This window comes from Macrobrachium nipponense, chromosome 19 (assembly GCF_015104395.2).
Source record: "Macrobrachium nipponense isolate FS-2020 chromosome 19, ASM1510439v2, whole genome shotgun sequence".
NCBI classification, from domain to species: Eukaryota; Metazoa; Arthropoda; class Malacostraca; order Decapoda; family Palaemonidae; genus Macrobrachium; species Macrobrachium nipponense.
In genome coordinates, this window is record NC_061088.1 from 67333108 (window position 1) to 67357107 (window position 24000).

Below are 24000 nucleotides of genomic sequence, written 5' to 3' on the forward strand. Positions count from 1 at the left end.
CCGTTGTTAGTTGTTTTTTTAAAATGTTAGTGGGAAATTCTGAAGACACGGAGCGAAAGAAACGCAGTACCATTGTTCGAACACCTATGAAGCCCGATATTTCTAGGAGAATCTGGAAAATGTATTTATCATAAACTGTAAGCATACATCTTTGTAAACTTCATTATCTCGTGGGAAAACAAAAGAAAATAAGAAGTTTATCTACACATCTTCGTTAATTTAGAAAGAAAATGAGAAAGAGGGAGCGAAAGAGATAACATCTTCTCGAACTGCGAGACGGAAGCAAAAGAAAGGATAGCTGAACGAAATTCTTTTGTGCCCACATGATGCGCTGCCAAGTATCACCCCCCGAAAATCTTGTCCCGTTTGTAAGGAGCGGGTTTATGAACCATTCCTGTAGATTTTATCAGCGTAATACCAGTATTTTTAGCTACCTGTTCAATAAACAAATGTTTTCATTTCCTGTTCCCTCTTTTAAGAAGAGGTTGTGTAAGGCTGCCCCCTGGCAAAGGTTACTTGTTTGTGAAGTTAGGAGGTATTAAAATATTTTATCTTTTCTTAATTATTTGGCAAAAAATGTAACAGGATTATTTTTGTCGAGAACTTCGTAAAATCTGACATCAAATTGAGAGTAAACAAATTATTTGGTAAAAACATTAACAGGATTATTTTTGTCGAGAACTTTGTAAAATCTTACATCAAATTAAGAGCAAACAAAAGCCAACTGGATTTCACTACAGTCATTTGTTTCAACCTGTAATCGTCCTCTTTCTTAACCTTCCGATTCTTTGAGAATTTAATGAAGGTAAATGAATCACATCTGTTTCAGAAGTGATTAACAGAACGCAACGTTGGACATGGAAGATTTAATGATCAGATACAGCAGTCTTCTGTCACGTATAGTTAGCGAGAAACCCATACATCCTTAGCGTCATTAACTTCAAACATCTCTCTCTCTCTCTCTCTCTCTCTCTCTCTCTCTCTCTCTCTCTCTCTCTCTCTCTCTCTCTCTCTCAAAATGCAAATAAGAAAAGCTTTTACATTCCAGTGAGTTATAAAGTTTCAGAATTTAAGCCGTTTTATACAAGTATCCCTTACTGTATTCCTCATTGTTGTCATAACCCTCGTGAGTTATAATTTCATCTTTTCTATTCTCTCTTTGATGGTTTAGGGAGATGCCATTCCTCCATGCTTCCCAACGTTTTGGGCAAGTGTTATGGTTCACGGCGGGGAAGTAATTGTAGGTTATGTGAAATAGACTAGTTCCTAGTGGGAAATAAAGGTAGTTCTTAGAGAAAATATATTATATATTTTTTGTGTGTGCGTATGTATGTATTTATGTACGCATGTACGGAAATAAAACTAAAATTGTGATGAATATCATAGGCACTTTGCTGACCATTAATTTTAGGAAACTGCTTACTTACTTTGCCAAATAATTCCAGTTTTACACTTGTTTTCACATACGTCTTCTCCGTTTTCAGTCAAGGTGTTTACCCACCCTCTAACAGTGCCCTTAAAGTTGTTTACATAGAATTTCAATATTCCATTTTAGAAGGCCATGTGGGACATAAAATCTTTTGTTTTCAGCGTTCCTTGTCCAGATTAATCTCTCTCTCTCTCTCTCTCTCTCTCTCTCTCTCTCTCTCTCTCTCTCTCTCTCTCTCTCTCTCTCGTCTGTTGTAACAAAAAAACAAACAATCTTTAGAAACATGTATAGTGAGTGATATTGAAAACAGTATTCTTTTATCGTAGGGTTTCAAAATAATTTGTGCAAAATAAAAGGCGGATAATATATCTAAGGGTAATTACCTTATTGTTTTTACGTTTCTTCATTTTTAACACCAGTGTATTAATGGCAGCTCTAAAGAATAAAGAAATCCCGTGATAATGCTAAAGCTCAAATTGGCTTACAAACACCTTATGAGCCAGCTTAGGATTGTTTTAGTTTTTTCCAGATATTTCTGAAGAAAGTGAGCAGAGCTCTGGACACAGGTGAAAAAAGCTTCATTCCCTTCCTCATGCTGGAAAGGACAAACTCGGAAGATTTTAAGTAGGCGTCAAGATTACCAAAGACCCTGTACACTAAAATTTTACAATTTCAGACTTGCCATTCCGAACAGGGTAAAAAATAAAATGTAATGATAACCTGTGCAGTAACTATAAATGACCGACGCCGGAACTGTAAATTTACCTGTACATGGAAGATACCAACAGATACCTGCGATAATCATCAAAATGTAGCCCTTTCAGTTTAGGACAGATGATGAAAGTGGGGAATGAGAAGTACGAGAACTAAATCAAGAAAGCTCGTAAAATCTCGCAGATAAAATGGGAGTAAAACGAGACTCGAAGTTAACAAACCGTAAAAGGGAGAGATAAGGAATTTCTGAGCGTCTTTATAGGGCAAGGAATGGTGAGACTACTACATTTTGCAATGAAGAGTTGGCAACCTTTAGCGACTCTGTCTTGAAGCAGTTTCTTTCATAATGTTTTATTTCCCTCAGTTTTATTTTAAAAACAACTTTATATTATTTAGTTAGTCAGTATTCAGTATCTAACTTTTTAAAAACATTTCGAAGTGCATGCAGGATCAAAAATTTCACTTGCTTGGTCTAGTTCTTTTTTCGAACATTCCTCGATCAGAAAGAGAACTGATAAAGCTTTAATCAGCTAAATATGAAATATGATTCCAGTTAATATATATCTGGAAAATACTTGTCAAATAAACAATCGTACATTTAACTCAAAACAAGTGGAGCGTAACCAAATATTGTAATTATTGACGAATTCTTACTAATAGCGAGATTTTGATAGTTAGGTCATTTCTCCTTAAAAAGAGTATAAAATGTCATGGCACTGCGAAGAAGAAGAAGAAGAGGGAATCACCTACCTGCCTGGTGATCATACTCTCCGATGTATCTTTTCGTGAGAAACCGAACGATGAGAGCTGGAAAAGAAAATAAAAATTCTTAAACGGAACATTCGTAGAAAAGTCTTTTCATAATTGTTGACTGGAAGACTTCAGTATATATTTTCAGGCAAGTGTTTTCCACTGAAAATAATTATTAAACCGTCTTTTGGTGTCTTAAAGTGCTAACGCAAAGCTTCAAGGGGACATTTTCACATTGGAAGTGATTATTGAAGGGTCGTTTATCTCATAAATATAATTTTTAGGCTTTAAAAAATCATTCTTCTTTTGGTTGTTTATTTTGTATGTCTTCCCGTAAATTGCTGCAATTCTTTCCTGATGATTCCCGTCATCATATACATGTTACAGGCAGATAGCGAAACCAGGCATTTCGTGAAATGCACTTTTGGACATCTGATCCCCCCAGTGGCTAGTACTAAGCACGGCGAAACAGTGTAGGTGAGTCACTTTCGCCGTGTTTAGGACTAGCCCCGGAGGGTTATCAAATGTCTCAAAGTGCACTTCGCTATTTGCCTGAAATTTCAGGCAGTTCGCGAAATGCCTGGTTTCGTTATCTGCTTGTAACAAATACTATGTCCCAACACCGTAACGTAACCGATATCCCTGTACACCGATGTTGTGGATGAGCCAAGAACTTTTTTGATCGAAAATGTTATGTTAGATGATCCATCATTTGACATCTTTATTCATTAAATAAAAGTAAAGTCGTGCAAGTTTCTTGTAAGTTTATTCTGAGAACAATACGTTTATATGTCTTGGAAATAACGCTGAGGAGGTCGCGCTAATGAGTTCAAACGCCTCTCCCAGAATGAGCGCAACAGCCCGTGACTCACAATTGCAACTTTTATGACAGCTTGGATTCGTTTTACAGCCACTTTGAGACAGCTTAAGTATAACTATGCAATTAGCAAGGGAGCTTTGACACATGGCAATATGAGCTATTTATGCACGGTGACTAATACGGGTCTATCACTCACTCTCTGGGTTCCCTCCCGGCAGACAAATGAGCGGTAAGTTGCAATGAATTTGCATTTTGTGTTACGAGTAGAGGAGACCTTCTCCGTGTAATAAGGTGTATACACGTAAACAATTGCCAGGGAACCTTTTTTTGAAATTTTCCGCGGAATTGGGTAAATGGAATTTTCCTAGAAAGAGGTTACCATCAGCATCAGGATTAACGAAAATGAAAAGGATAGCACAAGTTCTTATCTACTACTAAGAACCTTTTCAGAAATGCGCCAGCTCCCCCTTTTACGCACACTGCACCGTTCGCCTCTATGCCATATGTAGTCTCATGCTACTTGGATCTCTTAATGTCCTTTTTATGTGACCTACCATATTCTTTCTCGATACTCCTCTCATCTCCATCGCAGCATGTCGAAAGCAGGCAGTGTTCACCAGTCTTTCTCATCCCATTTACTGTATACCCAAAATTAAATTACTCACACCCTAGTCCATATGGATATATTTTTTTATCGCACCTTCCCCCTGTCTGACGTTTCTCACCCTTTCAAGCTGTTGCCCTTCAGATACTGAGCAAAGAGTAATAATTGTTCTACAGTTTCCTTCTTTGTTATATGACGCATTCAGTAACAAAACATAGATTATAATGAGGGGAAGCTACCCCAATAAGCTCTCCCTACATCAGGAATAACCTTTGCTTAGCAAGGTGGTTTTCATCTATTTTTCAGTTACTTCGAGTTTCATTTCCTTTGTTATGTCGCCACTGCGTTACTTAGTTTTTTCCTCTTTCTACCATCGCACACATCATTGGCTTCCGAATACGTATACGAGTCAGTCTTATTTATTTTCCTGCCAGTCATTATCGCCGTTAAGGTTATATTTATGGTGCGGTATGTTTGTTTATTTTCTTTCTGGATTACGCAAAAGAGCTAAGTGGATTTTAATGAGTTTCACCCAAAGGGGCGCGTCTCAGATTTTAGTAAGGGTATAATTAGGAATGGCTAATCAGAGAAGTAACGTTTTGGGGGATTCGTTCGCCAACTCGTTTTCAACTGTATATGATGTGCACAGGAGAAAAGTAGAGTTTTCATTCATGTTAGCGAAAGCAATTGTGCCATCATTTGGACATGGGCTAAAAAGAAAGCTTCTTCCATTAATATATTGTAAAATGTGTTATAATCCAAGAAATGTGAAAACGCTCCATTATTTCAGAAGACGTATGAAAAACGTATAGATTATACGTATAGATTACCTGGGCCTACACTCGGCTACCAATCCAGTGGTACGAAGTTCGATTCTCGGCTCGGCCAACGCGGAATCAGAGGAATTTATTTCTGGTGATAGAAATTTATTTCTCGATATAATGTGGTTCGGATCCCACAATAAGCTGTAGGTCCCGTTGCTAGGTAACCAATTGGTTCCTCGCCACGTAAGAATATCTAATCCTTCGGGCCAGCCCTATAGGAGAGCTGTTAATCATCTCAGTGGTCTGGTAAAACTAAGATATACTTAGCTTTTTACCTGGGCTTACAGCAAAAGCTTGAGCCCACCCTCTAAATAAACAAGCTTTGTAAATCGCCCACCGACTTCAGATACTCAGCGTTTACTACTCCCTCTTTTTTCTTTCAACTTATCATGCGTGATCAATTTTTCTGACCGTCAGTATCTTCGTTTGTATTGTGCGGTTGTAATGTCACTAGCATGATTATATTTATTGGAAATTTTTACCACTCGGTATCCTTCCTCTTGAAGATATCCTAGAAAACTAAAGATGAGTCAGTCAGAATTTATACCAAGTTTTGCGTTTTTCTTGGTGATACATCTGCGGTCGCATACACATTTGATCCCCCCAGGGGCTAGTACTAAACTAAACACGGCGAAACCGTGACTCACCTACACTGTTCCGACGTGTTAGCCCCTGAGGGATCAGATGTCCCTAAGGCTAAGTGGACTTCACTATCTGCCAGAAATTTTGAGGCAGTTCGCTATCTGCCTATAACATGTATACTTATTTATTTACAATGGATGTGTTTACCGGGCACATTCTGTTCGATATTTAATTCAAAAGTTACTTTCTATTAGCTAAACCGAGCATGATTTACGAAGTGTGAGGAAAGAGGTTTTCATCACCTCAGTTATTTTGTGCGTATAAAATTTAGAGGATCGTTAAAAGAAGCTGGGGAGGTGATTTTAGATACTGAAGAGATGGTGAATCTTTTAATATATGCAGATGATGTTCCTGTAATGCAAAGCTAAACACGAGTTGTGAACTAAAGTGGCTGAAAACTAACAAAGAGAAGATAATAGTCTGGGAAATATCTTGCTAGGAAAAGTACTGAACAAGTAGCCTGAATTTTGGTTAGTGGAAACAAAGGGCAAGAAGACGGAATAATAGCAGTAATTGTTATGGTAAGAAAACAAAAAATATCTCCGAGTAATTCTTTTTATCGAGCTTAAGTTGAAAAAAATATATTTTTAGCGACGCAGTTTATAAGTGGATTCATCAGAATTTCAAAACGACAAATTAGGCTCTAAATACCATATATATCATAAATCCATCAGACCATCTCGTGACTGGCTGCTCCAGGAGCCGGAGTCCTTGCTGGTATTAGGCTGTCTCGGTTAACAACAACTTACATCCTAATTTAAGAAATACGAGAGACGTCGAGAATTCTATTTACAGTTTTTAAAAAATCGTAGGGAGGAATTGCGGTTTCTTCAGTTCTAACGAGAAATGCTTTGAAAATGACTAGCCTAATTTCTGTACTGAGATATCAAGAGAAATCAAGTTTTTTTCGTACCTTATATATATATATATATATATATATATATATATATATATATATATATCTATATATATATATATAGAGATATATATATATATATATATATATATATATATATATATATATATATATATATATATATATATAAACTTATAGATGCACAGATTTTACTGCCATATTTAATAACGATAGTTTCAGTTGTGATGGATTTCTCATTTACTATTAGTCATTAAGCAGTCTTGGATCAGTTATAATTATGAAAAAATAATTTTCGTCGTGACTCACAATTTTATGCACGGAAAAATCTATATGTTCCATATTGATATGATTCCCACATACTCTTAAAAGCGTGTGGATGGGCCAGCTTTAGAAGTGGTCCCCGGTGAGCGCATATGTCAGTATTAATGACCATCCTCTGTTCACCTTAAACTATAAATACTCAATTGAAAGATTCTGGGACATGGCCAGAATTCACGAGAATTATGGGATCCTGTTAACCGACCCAGGCGATGAGAAATGAGTGAACCTGATAGGTGATAAAAGCCGTTCAGATCACAAACATGTGTGGGGAAATCACCGCCCTCCTTTGGTTTTATGCTTGCAGCCGTGTGATTGATGCGGGAAAGGTCTTGCTTGCATTTTAAAAGGATATTGAAGGGGAATTTCTCAGTTTTAAATGTTATTTAAAGGGATACTGAAACTGTCAAAATGCTGAAATTCGATTTCGCGTTCCAAAAGGAGATTGAAACTGATAAAAATCGATCTGTTAATTTCAAAACCAAATTGGAGTCGCTGCTCCTGCTCGTATTGTAAAAGAAAGATAGAAGTTATTAAAATCTATTAATGTTGCTTGTCTTCTTTAAATGAATTTTGATACAACAAAATTTTATTTTCTAGCTCATATTCTGTAGGACGTTTAAGCCGGTGAAAAGTTGATGGTCTCTCTCGTATTCAGAGATGAGAATGAAATTGATGAAAGATGCTGTTCTCGATTGTGTTGCAGAGGAAATTGAAAATGATGAAATGCCGGTGTTCTTTCTGTTTTTTAAACGAATGAATCATTTACATTCTTGTTTGTGTCCCAAAAGCAGGCTTAAACTAATGAAAACTGCAATTTGTCATTCATGTCGTAAACTGAGATTGAAACTGATGAGAATCTGATATTCTGTTTGGTTTACTAAAAGGATGTCGAAGCTATTGAAAGCCTGATCTTGCGTGTATTCTTAAACAGAGTGATTTTTTTTTAAGTTAACGAAAAGTAGAGATCCCAAGGATATATCCGATTGATTTAAGGGATGACGTCTCTTTTTTTTTTTTTTTTCCTGTCAGTAACCTCGTGTCCATATTTTAGCATTAAATACAAATGTTTATTGGCCCCAGTGGAAACATGCCGAGAACAGGTTTACAAAATGAGGCTGCTTCTACTCCAAAGGTCTTATAGGTGATTACATTACTTTGGACCACGGCTCCCATATACCTTTCTCTAACGAGGTCGGGAATATTTGCCTTCTGCCAAACATTGGCAGAATGTCATTAACCGCAAGAATTGCGTTGACGTTCAAGTTAAGAACAGTATATAAATTTTTGACGGTGAATTCATGTAGGATCACGGGTCACAAAGTCAGTCCTTACAATTATGCCGAATAGGATTTTTTCTGCTTCGTTTTGGGTTTATTATTTTGAAGGGTTGATGAGAATTCAGATATTGTAAAGAGTAGGCTAACAGCTGAGTATTTAATAAGGTTTTGTAGGGAGTAATAATTGCTCAGAATAAATCAACACACAAATATATGATAAATTTGCATATTTTTATTTATGTGATAAATTTGCATATTTTTAGTTATGTGATAAATTTGCATATTTTTATTTGCCCAGTAAAATTAGATGTTTAACTTGTGTAGGTTCTGCTCTGCTTCGTGATCGGAAATTTCTTTGTTCAAATATTAATTGTTTCACAGGTAGAAGACCGGTTTTGATTTTTTTTCTGATGTTTCGTTACCATAAATGAAATGATTCGCAGAAAATACTAAAGATTACATAACAAAATACAGATTGTAATCTTTAGCCTAGACACAATAAAGAACAATGAACACTACGATTTACTAAGATTTAATTCTTTTTTAACTTAAGGAATGCATTTTTCCCCAGTAACATGGGAGACCTGTGCTTATCTCCTATGATATAAATAACAGACAAAAATAGAAGATCAACCTCAACCTCTTGGCTGGTGGGGCTGTCCAAAGACGCAGTGTGAGTCATTCTTTCCCTGAGGGTATTACTGAGGTATGAACAAGAAGCGACATTTCAAAACCATCACGTTCACTCTCTGTGAATCCTCTGCTGTCTATCCATCCATTTATAAATTCACCCATCAGTCATCCCATACGACGTTTTATTTGTTTCATTTTATTCTGTTTCTCGAATGGGTTTCCGTTCTGTTGTCCTTAGTGCTTCGTTAAAGGGAAATTTTGACAGCTGGCAACATCCTGAACGATAGATGCCATCAGCGGCCGATGACTTAATTATAAGATAAGTAATACTCCTGGCAAATTTGTATCGAGGTGGGTTCGATAAAAGTGACAGACAGAAGCCCGTTCCTTGTCTTCTGTCTTCCCTCAACGTCGGGTCTCTCTCTCTTCTTTTGCGTTTCTTTTTTCTTCATTACTTCTTTTGCCTAATCTGTCTTTTATTTATCGTTATTTTGTGTCATCTTCAAAGCGTCGAACACATGTTTGTCATTACGCTAGGTGAAATGAAGAAAAGCTTTTTGCGTACAATTATGGAATATTAACTAATAACGACACACTTTTTACAACGGAGTAGAATGCATGTTCGTACTTGCGTACGTTAAGACACGCATAGTATATATCTCGAGCATGCGTAGTCGTTGTTTATGTACAACTGAGTCTAAATATAGCACCCATCTCTCGAATTTCAAATGGGGGACAGGTGCTGAAGTCAGAGGTTACATTTGAAATAATTTTCTATACCTTTTGCATTCGTGAGTTTGAATATACCATGCGCATATATCATATATACGTGCTATATATATATATATATATATATATATATATATATATATGTGTGTGTGTGTGTGTGTGTGTGTGTGTTTGTGCGTGTGTGCGTGCATGCAAATTTTCTATGAATGAGGCCATTAACGATGCATATTTTTTCTCTTTTTTCACTTTCTATGAGGACTCCTCCCTCTTACAAGATATGAGAAGCTATTAACATATATATTATATACGTAGTATATATAGTATATATATACTATGTATATGTGTGTATTTATATATACATATATATTTACACAAATACAGCTATGAAAATACGCAGATACTACCCCTCTCTCTCTCTCTCTCTCTCTCTCTCTCTCTCTCTCTAGGAACGAATGCCAAGTCGCCAACCACAGACCTTTCCTGACGTGATTATTGACTAGGTAAAATCATATTTAGCCCATTTCTTTCTACTTTGCCTATTTTCAGGCCATCGGTGTACCTTCCTTTCACATTCTTCCGCCTTTAAATAGCCTTTACTTGAGGTGATATGTTTACATCCTTTCTCCATTACGCTTGTTTACACAAAGCAGGGTATTTCCCTTCTTAGGTATGTTTTGTCGGTTCGTCATGCCTGTTCCCCTAGGGGGCTAGTGCCGTCCGTGCACCTCATGTGGTGCACTGTAGGCATTACTGAAGGTTGTTTGCAGACTCCCTGCGGCCCCTAGCTGTAACCCCCTTTTTAGCCTTTTACTTTTCCGCCATTCCTGCTTCCTTTCTTCCATCTACTCCGTCTTTCATTGTTAGCGCTGAAAGCGCCTCAGTGAAAGTGCTTTGTAGCCAAAATTTCCATAAACAAAATAAAAACCTCAGTACCTGTGTTTCACGTTGTAGTCAAATTCAAGAATCCGACGACACTCACGTAACTGAAATTAGACCTGTCTCACAAGTATTTTTGTGAATTTTTATATCTTTTAATCTATTTATGCCAAGGAATCGATACAGGCAAATTACTCACAGTCCTGCAGGGCCCATAAATGTTTCATCTTCTAAGTTCGTGCCTGTTTTTATCTCAAGTAAGATAAAATCGTCATGCGTAGTTGGAGGTCTGTGTTGTACCTCATGCCAGTCAGCATCGGATGTATCTGCTTGGTAAATGTTTATGACCGTGTTACATTCCAACACCAATAACCGAGGCCGCATCGCGTTTAGTCATAAGTGGATGGATGTTTTCTTAAACGCAGCATCGATCACACTTCTCAAGTATTGGGCGCTACCGTAGTAGTCCCTTTGCAAATAGTTGCACACATGCACCCTTTCCGTTTATTCCTTATATATATATATATATTATATATATATATATATATATATATATATATATATATATGTACTTTTTGTTAATTGAGCATAATATATATTTTTCGTTTATCATTTGTTCTTGTATTTTTTCTCATAGGGTATATACAGTTTGTTCCATATGAATGTACATTCATTATGAAAAAATAATAATAATAATAATAATAATAAAATAATAATAATAATAATAATAATAATAATAATAATAATAATAATAATAATAATAATAATAATAATAAGGAGAGGGAGGCTCTTTCTATCACAAATTTTGCGTGATCACTGCTGGAAGTATGTCTAGATTTCACTGGATTTGTGAATAACACGAGAACTCGTCATGCCAGCATTTCTTATAAATTTGTGATTTCATATTGTGTTAATGATGTACACATAATCTTGTGGTATTTCCATAATTTAGATACTACTATGGAAACACATTTACAATCAACTCTGACCTGACGAATTCACGTTTTTTTACAAAACCCTGTGGAATCTCGATTACATACTCTAGTGAGAATCTCCAGCAGTGATCACGCAAAAATAGTGATAGAAATAGCCTTTTGTCATTATTATTATTATTATTATTATTATTATTATTATTATTATTATTATTATTATTATTATTATTCATGACGAGTAAATATTCGAGGGGACAAACTGCTAGGCCTTGAGGCTCCACACAAAAATTCTGCATCTTTGAATACCCACGTATGAAAAAATACAAAAAAGTACAAAAGAGAAAAGAGAAGTATGTATATATATAGTATATATATGTAGTGTATATATATAAATATATTATATAGATATATATATATATATATATATATATATGATGAGTTACTATTAATTTTTTTTCACTTGGAAATTAAATAGCAAAAAAATAGAAATTTAAAAACTAGAATTCCACTTGAGTGTACACAACTTTCTTTTTGGAATTTGAAAGGGTTTAGCGTATGCTTAATATTTTTGCGCGCCTTTTCATTTTACCCTTTTATTTGTATCTACTTTCAGTGGGATTCTAGTGTTTTTGTAATTTACCTCTCTCTATGGAATGCACTCGAGTGTATCTTACCCGAAATAAAACATTTCTTATTATTGTTATTTTTTTTCTTATCACAGTCATCCGATGCGCCTTGGTAGTTTTTAAAGTGTTTGGTTCCGGGTTACATCTTGCGTCCTTAGGAGTCCATCACTTTTCTCACTATGTACGCTGTATCTAGTAGCACACTCTTCTGCATGAGTCCTGGAGCTACTTCGCCATCTAATTTTTCCAGGTTCCTTTTCATGGGTCTTGGGATCGTTCCTAGTGTTCCTATTGTTATTTATTATTATTATTAAGTTATTAATTAAATATGTAATCGTAATTTTACGATTTCTGCCCAAGATGTAGGTAAACTTGTATTTTGGGTTTGAATTACTTTTGCCTCAAACATGAAAATCTCAACGATGTGTTTTCGTGTTCAGGTGATTTTTTCATGCTGAATTTGGTTGTTATTCTTATGTTTATTTGCTTTGGTTTTTCTGCAAAGGCTTCAGCGCGTAAATTCCCTGTTCTTTTATTGTTTATTTGTATTTTCTATTAATTTGAATATTTATGTGTATTAATTTATTCTAGCAAATGATTATGGATCCGAGATAATTGCGTAATTTCAGTGGCTAGTTATTGGAAGGATTCTTTGTATCTGTCTTTCTGTGTTGTTTGGTGTTTATTAGTCATTTATTCTCGTTATTTCGGTTTGGTCTTTCGAAATAATAGGAAAATACACCTTTTATCAAAAACGTGAACAAAAATTATAAGATTATGCGTTCAGATTTGATAAATAAGTTATATTGTACATTTCTTGCAAATCGTTATTGTTTTCTTCCGTTTGTTTTGAAATCAACGAAAACATTATGTTTAACAGGTGATTACAGAACGAATACATGAATCTAAGATTACAGCAGTTCATCATTCATATCAACAAATAATTACACAGAGAGTCGGGTGCATAAATTTTGTGCAGATTATAATTAGTATATACTTAAGCCTTTTAAAACTAATAAATATCGTGCTTACTAAGAGATAACCACGTAAATCTAATATTTTTATTAATGTTTTTTTTTTTTTTCACAGAAAAAAATCACTGAAGGTTGCGAGCTTCATAAATTGTTGAGAGAACTTACCGCTTTTCCCCACTCCAGGTGCGCCCAGGACAGCTATTTTTACCTCGGATAAGGAGGACTTTTTCCTCCTGATTCCTCGTATAGCGTTTGTGGTCATATCTGCGGAGGGAATGGAAAATACAGATCTCTTTAATAATCATTAATATTCAAAAATTTCATGTTTAGTTTTTATGGCTATTATGAGATTAAAGTGAATGAGATATTTTTATGTCTCTTGAAGCATATGTTCAGAGTACTATTCCTTAAAAATTAATTTAATACAAACAAAGCAGATAATTATAGCTGATGAAGAAATGCCTCTGTAATGCATGAATGCTTGTATATCACTTTCGTAGCGTTGAACTAAACATTATCATTTGAACACTCATTAACTTGCTATGATGTCTTGCCAGCGTACATCAGTGTTGCTCACTACATAGGTTGTAATATTCTTTCTCTCTCTCTCTCTCTCTCTCTCTCTCTCTCTCTCTCTCTCTCTCTCTCTCTCTCTCTCTCTCTCTCTCTCTCTCTCATGCAAAGAAATAAGCGTTTGCTTTTCAAGGCAAAGCAATTCTCTGCGTGATGCGCTTCTCATGTATTTACAAGGTAAGATTGGTTTACCTGGGTCCTGAGAATCACTGAGCATAATTGTTTTTGAAGTGTTTAGGAATATTGAGTCAAAGTCGAGAAGTAAGGTTTATGTAGAATATAAAAGAACAGAATAACGTGCGATTGAAATCTTAAAATGATATGGGAATCGCATCAGTTTTATTGGCCGGAAAGTGTTGACAGTTATAACAAGCTGCGATCCGACCCCAAGCTTTCTCGGGACGCATGCAAGATTTTTCCCCTCACGCATAAGTTTTTAAATATTATATTCCTTACTATTAACGTAAATTAAAACTTGCTAAAATTTATGGTCAAATTGAGGCTTTTTTTTTTCACCCAAGACACTTAAAATAATTACGTTATATATTATTAGAAATAATTTTACTGTACTGTTTAACATGCACATTATTTATATTTTACATTTTCATTAAAATAAATAAATCATAACTAAACTATCCTAAAACTCCCGTATCTTTGACTCAACGCGAATAACCTTTTTTCAGACCTTTTTAGGCTCTTCCATAGACCTTTTCTACCCCCAAAAAACGACAGCAACAAAGTAGTTTGTAGGCTTGCTCCCCGTGTAAGCGAAAATTGTCCGGCAGTATACAGCCGCGACTGATTACGTCGAAACTTCTCTTGGCGATTTATTTGTTTATAGAGGCCTAGCTTATTTAACTTTATTTTCTCTGGTATCTAAATTTAGCAGTTGCCTTCGTCCTTACATCTTTATAATATACGATGCAAAGTGCTTTTTGAAAGCCAGCTACAGATGCATCAATATGAATTTGTAACTTGAGTATTATTATCGTTTTGTTTTATGCTTGTACGCTTTTGATATCTACTCAATACGAATAGAAAGCTGTTTTTATTTTAATGACCATCTATTCAGTCGCTTTTCACAAACCATTATTGTGAATGAGAGGGCATAATTTTTTTATCAATTAAATTCTCTCTCTCTCTCTCTCTCTCTCTCTCTCTCTCTTCTCTCTCTCTCTCTCTCTCTGTATGTGTATGTGTGTGTGTGTGTGTGTGTATGTGTATGTGTGTGTGTGTGTGTGTAATTATCTAAGGAATCACGAAGCTTCCTCTTCAGTCACCACCGAACCGTTGAAGACTTGACAGGCAGGAGACAAGAACTCACAGTATTGACTTCAACCAAATTACAGACCATTTTTTTGTGCCATGCCACTGGTTGAGGCTTCTACACCCGAACGTTTTTAAATCAAGAATATTTGGGGTTTTAACTTATATACCAATTCTATTACGCGTTATGATTTTATTCCATTTTGATAACAGTCCATTATCACATTGTTAAAAAAATAATTAATTGCAATATCTTCAGAATGTAATAACGATAGAAGTAGTTATCAGTGTTGACAAGACCTCGTCTTCCGTATATGCTAGTAAATTGCTTTACTTCTCGGGTATTCTGGAAGTTTTGAAAGAAAGTTTCCTTTTTTTTTCTTTTTTGTTTAAACTTAACATTATAAAATTCGAGTAGCTTCCTAACAACGGAAGTAACAAGCAAAACAGTTACCTGCTTGTATTTATATTTCTACTGTTAACAATTCATGTCTTAGCCCTCTTTCCAGTTAGTTAATTATCTTGAGAAAGGTCACTGTTTGTTCTTTCCCTTGAGAAACTTGTTGAAATCAGGGTATATTGTGGTTATTCATTTTCCCCTTTCATGACAATTCATTTGACGATCATCTTTCTCAATGATGATTCCTACAAACCTTTCATTTTATCTTGTCTGATTATTAATGTGTCCTTTCCTCTTCCATATCCAATAATAACTTCGATTACTTTTCTTTGACAGTCGTTAGATATGAAATTCACATGGATTTCTAAGTCAGTTATTCCTTAAAAGATTCACCTTTCCAATGCAGATTTTTATTATCGTTGAGTTTTTTCCTGAGGCGTAACTTTATTCTTTATTACTTTGACACTTCCTATATCCTGGTTTATAGTGGCATTTAGCTCTTTGACCTATGATTAATATGAGAAGTCTTTTTCCTTCGGATGATAATTTTTTGTACAACCTTTAAGAATGTTCCTTTTCTCATCAGGCTAGAATTACTGTTGCTTCTGTTCTTTTTTTAATAAAAGAGGTATTTCATGGCCGGTTTGGCTCTGGACCCAGGATGTTTTAAATCGTTTCGTCCATTGCATTGCCACTGATGTGTTTTATCAAGAATATATGACAGCCATCAGTAGTCTGTGAAAGGAAAGGTAAATGACGCACTGGATTTGTCAAACTATCTAATAAAGTTTTGTATGGATGAAAGAAAACTTGAACTGCGCTTATATTTGTTGAAGGTTTATTATCTCTGATTGCCATTTCAATGAGAGATTGTGCATTTTTTCTTTCCCTCTGAATGTAATCAGACTTTTACTGGGTATTTGGTAAGTATTCCGTATAGGTGCTCGTTGTATTAAATTTCAGTGCAATTCGAGTCTTGATCCTTAACATATAATTAGCAGTGATATACTGCTTTGCGGTTATTAATCGACATTCAAGTATCGCTTATAAAGGTTACTTATAAGTAACCTTTATAAGTAACCCTTGCAATCTTCAACTCCGTCATTTCGCTGAGCGGCTGAAGGACTGAGATGTAAAGTGGATGCATGGCGTCGCCGAGGCAACTGATTGCACCAGTTTACATGTCAACGCTCTCTCTCTCTCTCTCTCTCTCTCTCTCTCTCTCTCTCTCTCTCTCTCTCTCTCTCTCTCTCTCTGCCGATGTCCAGCTTTCATCTAATCTTATAACCAACGTCGCAGTTTCATTTCGTAGTTGGTATTGAATCTGTTCATACTTTGAGGGACATATTTTATAAGTTTGAATTGCGTTTAACGTTATTTCAGTTTCTTTAACCTTTGGAAGGTTATTTATGTTAAAAATAACTACTAAAGAATGCTTAAGTGATATCAATTAAATCACGGGTACTTAACAAAATGGGCACGTCCCGTAATTGTACACAATTGTAAGTTTGCAGTACTGACTGGTATATTTATTGTATTATGTGCAAGCGTTATTCTTAATGTAAATGCAAAGGATCAATTATATGATAGTTATATACACTACAATGATGTGATTGTTGTTCAAGTGATCGTTTCTTCTTCTGAAGTTACCGAGGAGAAAAAAAGAAAATATATATATATATATATATATATATATATATATATATATATATATATATATATATATAAATCTGGCTCTATGATGTTAACAGAAAACAAAGATCTCTTTATTATGTTCTGTCGGGACGGCAGAGTTTCTTATTAGCTTTCACATTTTATTATATTGTATATATTTAAAATGTAGATATTTTTTATATACATGTATACATTACATGTATGTAAACACACACACACACACAATATAAATTGTATATGGATATAACGAACATACTTGTAATATATATCTATAGCTACATACACAGAGATACCACCAGCCTGGCCAAAACCTGCGAAGAAACGTCCTCCCACAAGTTCGTTAACTTAGGGTAAAATCGATAAGAATCTTGATATTTTGACGCAAGTGAATCCTGTAGGTAAACATATGTGAAGACTATCAAATGGCCGCATAAATACTTTATTTTATGAGAAGGCTATTTTGATTTTGTTTCTTTCACTGTTGGTGTTAGCTTTTTCGCTAACGCAGGAAAGATGTGAGTTTTATCCTTTATAGGAGAAGTTTTGTTTAGCTGGTAGTTGCACAGGAATTATGCTGGTAATTTTAATTTTTCTTTGATATATATATATATATATATATATATATATATATATATATATATATATTATATATATATATATATATATATATATAGTGAATAGCTCATTGCATCTTTTAACAATAGTTCCTGTTTGGATAAATCATATTTAGAGGAGAATTTGTAAACTCGAATATGTGTGTGGAGACTGTTTAATGTGGAAGGGAGATACTGCTGAAAAAAGGGAGTCGGTACTGATTCAAATATGAATGTGTTTGGAGACTGTACTTGAGTTGGATCAGGCCGTCTGTTTGGAAAAGGATTGGTAGTAGTTCAGTAGATATTTTAGTCGGGTAACATTACTTAAAATGATTAAACTCCGGAATTGAAGAAGGCTCGAGAGCGACTGCCATGGCTTTGCAAAGATCTCTTGAACGGGCTTCCTTTACCCTCCAAAAATGATGGATGCCCAATTAGCGCTCGACAAAGACTGCCCGTGTCCCTCGTGGATACTTATACAGTTCCATTCATGAGAGATAAATAAGAGAACTTCATGATATGCTTAGTTGGCTGGGATGTAACAAGATGTCATTTACGGCATCCTTGAATAGCTGCTTGAAAGCGTTTGGACACACTGCCAAAGGAGCGTAAAAACTGACGCACATGTTCAGACGCACAGCCGTGCGTACTCGGATTTCCCCTTCCTCTTTCGCTTGTGTTTTTCGTGGAGTATAAGGTCTGGCTGCAATAATGCAGACGTTGTTCCTCTTGGCCTTTGATTGTCTATTGACTGTGATGAGTTACAGCTGCTATTAGGGAGCTTGCGAAGGGAATTAGGGAGGCATTTGAGAGGAAGATGGGAAGAGGACCGAGCGATTGGAGAGTTTGTGATGAACATTAAGAGATATTTAAACGACTATGTTGCATGTTTTATAGGTTATGCGATATCTGTGAGTGATGGAGGTTTAAGCGCCTACAAGATAATCGCCAGCCATTGACAAATTTCCGCCTGTACTTAAGAAAGTTCAGGAGTTTACAAATGTTAAAAGTAAATTCCTCAGTTAACCCAAAAGAGTAATCATTTATTGCAACCGGGACACGGTAAATTAGTATAATAGAATAATGTGGCAAAATGAAGTTTCGAATTGAAATTGCTTGTGAAGAGGTGACCCATATTTTTGTAGCAGCTTGGGAGGTAACCTGAAGCCTAAGTACACATCAACGACTAACGGTACCTAATGAAAATCATTTACACTTTAACTGACTAAACTTGGAACTTTTTATTCATATGCGCTGCGCTAATGCAGTTGTATCAATTCGAAAGTAAAAGCAAGGAGCATAACATAGGTTTGCTAAGAAATTGATCATTGGCCAAAACTTCATGCGATTAAAGGTAGAATTAGATTAATTGATAACAAACATGAAAATTGAAGGGAAAAAGAGAATCAGTGGAGGCAATATCGGGAACAGGAAAGGAACAGATGTTGTGTGATTAACAAAATATAGATATTAACCTACTAGACAGTAAGTTACAAATTATTTTTATGGGGAAAGACACCTTATGCTGGTAACTGATAGACAGAATATCATGTCCGGCATTTTTAAATTCCTTTAGAGATATGAGGGTGATGTTTAAAGATTATCCAGGCTCATCAAGAGAGGAAAGGTCTCCAGTAGATCCTGGTTTGCAGAAGCCATGATAAAAAGCATTGAACTCTGAAGGTGTCATTGGAGGAGTCCGAAGTTCTGCGTACCTTATAGTTGAAGATAAAATAGTAGGACTGTAGTTACTGACTCACAAGGTTTGTGTAGGAATGCCTCTAGAAATCAATCTTGAAACTGTCCAAGTTAAATATCTTGTTTAACAAGTAATAAAAGAAACTGTAAACCTAAGGAGGAAAATATGGGGTAGGGTACAGAACTGAAAGAGAAGTATAATAAAATATTTTACATCACAGTCGATGAATAATCAGTATAAAAATTAGACCTAAGGCTGGGTTTTTACTTGTTGAACAAACCTAAAATCAATCAGGCCCCAAGAGAGGAGGAAACCTTCATTTATGAAACTGCACTGTGATAGCCAGAAAAGCCTTCCCTTCAGTATAGACTGATGATCATTCTTTGCAAATGTTAAGATGCACAAGTCGTTGCAATAGGTGAGGCTTGAATGAGTGAGGTGCTCTCGTCTCTACCGGGACCAGGAACAGTCATTAGAATTGATGAGGGAAGAAATTTTCAACAAAATAGAGGACACTTGTTCAGTTAAGAGTATTTTCTTCACCAAGGCAGCAGTAATCTCAATGCAAATAGAGGGAAAAGGCTTATATGTCATCCTACAGGAAACCCCACATCGCCAAGGGAGGTATTTGAGGTAGAGAGCACAAGGATATAAGAAATCAGTCACTAAACCGTATTTCTGGTGATAGAAGTTCACTCTCGACGTGGTTCGGAAGTCACGTAAAGACGTTGGTCCCGTTGCTGAATAACTACTGGTTCCATGCAACGTAAATACACCATTTAAACAAACAAACAATCTCTAAACCCAGCATTTAAGCTATTTCCTGATAAGTGAAAAAGGTTAAAGGTAAGGAATCGATCAAGAACTCTATAAGCATGTTTGACAATGAATGGTTCATTCCACCTTGTCAGTAACAAAAACGACTTGGCCCTTACTACTTCCAACATCAGTTCGGAGAGAATAAAGCCACTCATTTTTGTATACTGAAGTTTCCATTCTGAGAACTTTGGCTTATGGATATAGAGACAGGGAAGACTCGTGTCAAAGGTGAAGAAAGAAAAGCTCAAACGAAAAACGGAGATAGAAACAGCTGTCTGAAGAGTTTTTTTACCAAATACGTTCACATGTAGAAGACTGAAACCCAAGTGTCTTACTGTTGATGTGTTGATGTTAAAACTGCGCAGTCAACCCCGCTCCATAGAAACCGAATTGAACAACTGAGTTTCAGGTAAAAGAGAAAAATGAAGAGGATAAAGCTAAGTGGTGTTCTACAGATTGAAGGGTAACGCTAAGACTCAAAAAACTTTTTTCCTTGTGGGACAAAAGGGACAGATTCATCTTTGATTTATAGGTTGTGCTGGAGATTTTCAAAGTGAAATGCTTTCGAGACAAAAATGACAATATCTTACACACACTTATCGAGGTTACTTCCTTAACTTCAGATGAAAACTGACAGTCTTATTAACCTTTCGACAGGTAACCGCGCCGAAAATAAATTATTTTGAAAACTTCCACTAAAACAATATAGGATTTGCTACAAAGCAGAATTCTCTGGATCATTTCATGAAGAGGGCAAGTCTTGGGCTTTGATCATATGAAAGCATTAGCAAAACTTATTCATTAAAGTAGCCTGTGACTCAGAACATACTGCATTATAGTAAAGATATTTTTACGCCACGTAATCAGATCAAGGACAGCAGAAAGCCTGAACACGATCAAGATTTGTTCATCAAAAGGGACCCCAGGCATTATCACTCTCTATTTTGACATTGACGTTAGAAGTGATTTAATGAATGTCACATGAATGATCTGGTGTTAGTGAACCGTTTGTGAGGGAGAAAAAAATCACAAAATAAAGCGTTCGGCAGAATAGTGAAGGATAGCTGGTTATTTTTACCTTGAAATGTTCTTGCGTGGTTTCTGATATAAAATAAGTTTTCTGTTACGATAAGGAGGAAGATTAACGACTTACAAGTTTCCTGGCGACGCGGCATCGAAAGGACTAAAATAGTTGCGGTGTTCATTTAAACATAATAAGTTACGAAATATGAAAGATTGCGTCAAACTGCAATGAGAATAGGACGATAATGCTCCCTTTCGAATGAAGGTAGTAGATTTCTTGTAGGAAGGACTCTCTCTCTCTCTCTCTCTCTCTCTCTCTCTCTCTCTCTCTCTCTCTCTTCTCTCTCTCAATATTACTGTATCAGCGCAAAGAGAGAAGGGGCTGTTTAACGGCTCCCGCGACCCATATTTACGAAGAATAAATCCTCTCCTCATCAGGCAGGAAGGGAAGATTTTATGAGGTATTGACTAATGGAGAAAATGAGGCCGTTTCCTAATCTAATTGTAAAATCTAATCTCGGTATCAGACCGAGGTGTCGTTTTGTTCAATCTCGTATCCTTGATGCTTGTCGTTTGGATCCTGATATTGTTTGAATGGAGAAGAGGAAGATTTTGTTTGAGTTGAGAAGAAGAATATTGTTTGAATTGAAAAGGAGAAGAATATTGTTTGAATTGAAAAGAAGAAGAATATTGTTTGAATTGAGAGGTGAATGTTACAGTCGTTAAGAAATTAGTAAATGAAAATAAAATGTTATATTGATTCAAACAACGAACCAAGCAACTCCTGTAACGAGGCTATGATATCGAGAATTAACAGCCACAATAGTGTCAAAAATATTTGTGTACAGGATTGACTCCGCTTCCCTCGTCATTCTTTTACCATTCAGTGAGACTGATGAAGGATGCGGTGTAATATCCGAAAGTCTCTCCTTGTCATTTCTAACCCTGTACTACATAAATATTTTGGACACTACTTTGGATGTTAATTCTCGATATCATAGCCTCGTTATGTGGTTCCTTACTTCATGTTTGGATTAATCTAACCTTTTGCTTTCAATTACTCGCTTCTTAACTACCGAGGATGTCACTCTGTATGCTATCGGTTGAATTTCCTTCCCAAAATAACGAAGGAGTATAAATGAGTTATTGTTGATGACATTATAGACCAGAATCCGGATATCTGCGTAGTCGTTGAAGTTAGAAGTTCACTTGGTAATAATTTCACTGACGTTCCAGAACAAAAACGGACGTAACCCCAAAATACAGATCCTCAAACTTTGCATCTGACATTTATCTTTAATGAGTTTTATGTCAAATTCCGGAAATATAGTATCCCAATAATAGTTGAGTAAGAGTGGAAAACGTTTGTTTTTACGTGGGTTTTAGATATCCTTAAATTATGAAATTTTGGGAAAAGTTTTCAAGAGGCATTTCTGGTCAAAGCAATCGTTGCTTGCACTCCAAGGGTTCATGTGGCGTCATTCCTATTTTTATCGTATAAGAGTGCGTCTGTACTGTGGTAAGTCATGTCATAGATATGCATCGGGAATTTCTCGCATGCATATCACAAACAAGCTGAATGCGAGTGCACGACTTATTAATATTCCTAGCCTGCTTCATACGATCATCTGTCATTGGCCAAAAATGCGTTCACCTTTTATGGTTGTTGTTTGCAACCTGTTTGTGACATGGATACTATAAGTTTGCTAAGTGTGTTTATGACTTGCTTTAGTGTGGTGTTGATGCGCCCTCAGATTTGAAAGTGTCTGCTTAAAGAACTGAAGAATCGAAATCTTAATTTGTATGATATTTTTATTTAACGAATTTAGAAATTTGCATGGATATAGTACATCATTGTTTCTTGTCCTTCAGTCGTCATGTATTTTTTCTTGGCAGCTAAATTAAAATGTTTTTGTTCTGACGAAAATACAAAACTTGGTCTGTCAGATGAAGACATATCCATATAAAAGACTTCAGGTTTATATATAGATAGTTCAGATTCAAGTTACCTTCAAAATCTGCTAATTTGTTTCTTTAAATGAAAGCAACGATTTTCACATGCTTTTGCATTTTTTTAAAGAAAAATATCGGAATATTTTCCTTTACAAAGTCTTAATCCCCCATAAAGTTGAATTGGCTTTGATATGCTATTAAGCATAAAGAAGCAAGGTATCAATTATATTCGGATTTGGTTAGAAGAATTAACATGTGATCTTCACCGATGTATGCAAGGTTTATGCACAGTTTTTCTAGTAAGATAATCTGAATAATAGGTCGAATAATCACAATTGTAAGAACAAACATGCAGGCGTCTTTTAACCTGTGATACTATAATGAAGATATACATGAAAAGGTTCAGGTCGAATGCCACACCTGGTTTGAATTGTGGCACTGTAAGACCTACAAACGTGAACATGTTAAAAAAAACTTAAAACTGAGAAAAACCGACTGGCATAAGAGACGCCGCGGCGCACTTGAGAACAGCGAATAAAAAAACCTATGAAAGAAGTGAGGAGGTAGATATATACGACTGGTATTCAGTTTTCGGGGGCAATATGTAATTAAGTGCATGATTACAGAGGCATGTGAGCGGGGGAGACTTCGAGAGGAGGGAAAATGAATAGAAAGCTTGATGGACGGCGTCGTGAAGGAGGGATTGTATCAGCAAATGAAAGAAATCAATAATATGGTAAGGGCATTAGTGATGCAGGCCCAAGGATAAAAGCAAGATTATGACTGATACTATATATATATATATATATATATATATATATATAATATATATATATATATATATATATGTATATATGTGTGTGTGTGTTATATATATATATATATATATATATATATATATATATATATATATATATATAGTTAGTGTGTGTGTGCATATATATATACATATATATAATATATCCCATT

General features: G+C 35.5%; 1 protein-coding gene across 3 annotated transcripts in view; it reads right to left on the bottom strand.

The window, feature by feature from the left end:
- Positions 1–24000, bottom strand: part of LOC135218032 (ras-related and estrogen-regulated growth inhibitor-like) — a 147798-nt gene that overhangs the window by 112275 nt on the left and 11523 nt on the right. For all 3 annotated transcript variants that reach the window (XM_064254185.1, XM_064254192.1, XM_064254179.1), the window contains 2 exons: positions 13194–13292; positions 2894–2950 (listed from right to left, as the gene is read on the bottom strand). In XM_064254185.1, the coding sequence (XP_064110255.1) occupies positions 2894–2950; positions 13194–13290 (154 nt within the window). In that variant the 5' untranslated portion in view covers positions 13291–13292. The remainder of the gene's footprint in view (positions 1–2893; positions 2951–13193; positions 13293–24000) is intronic.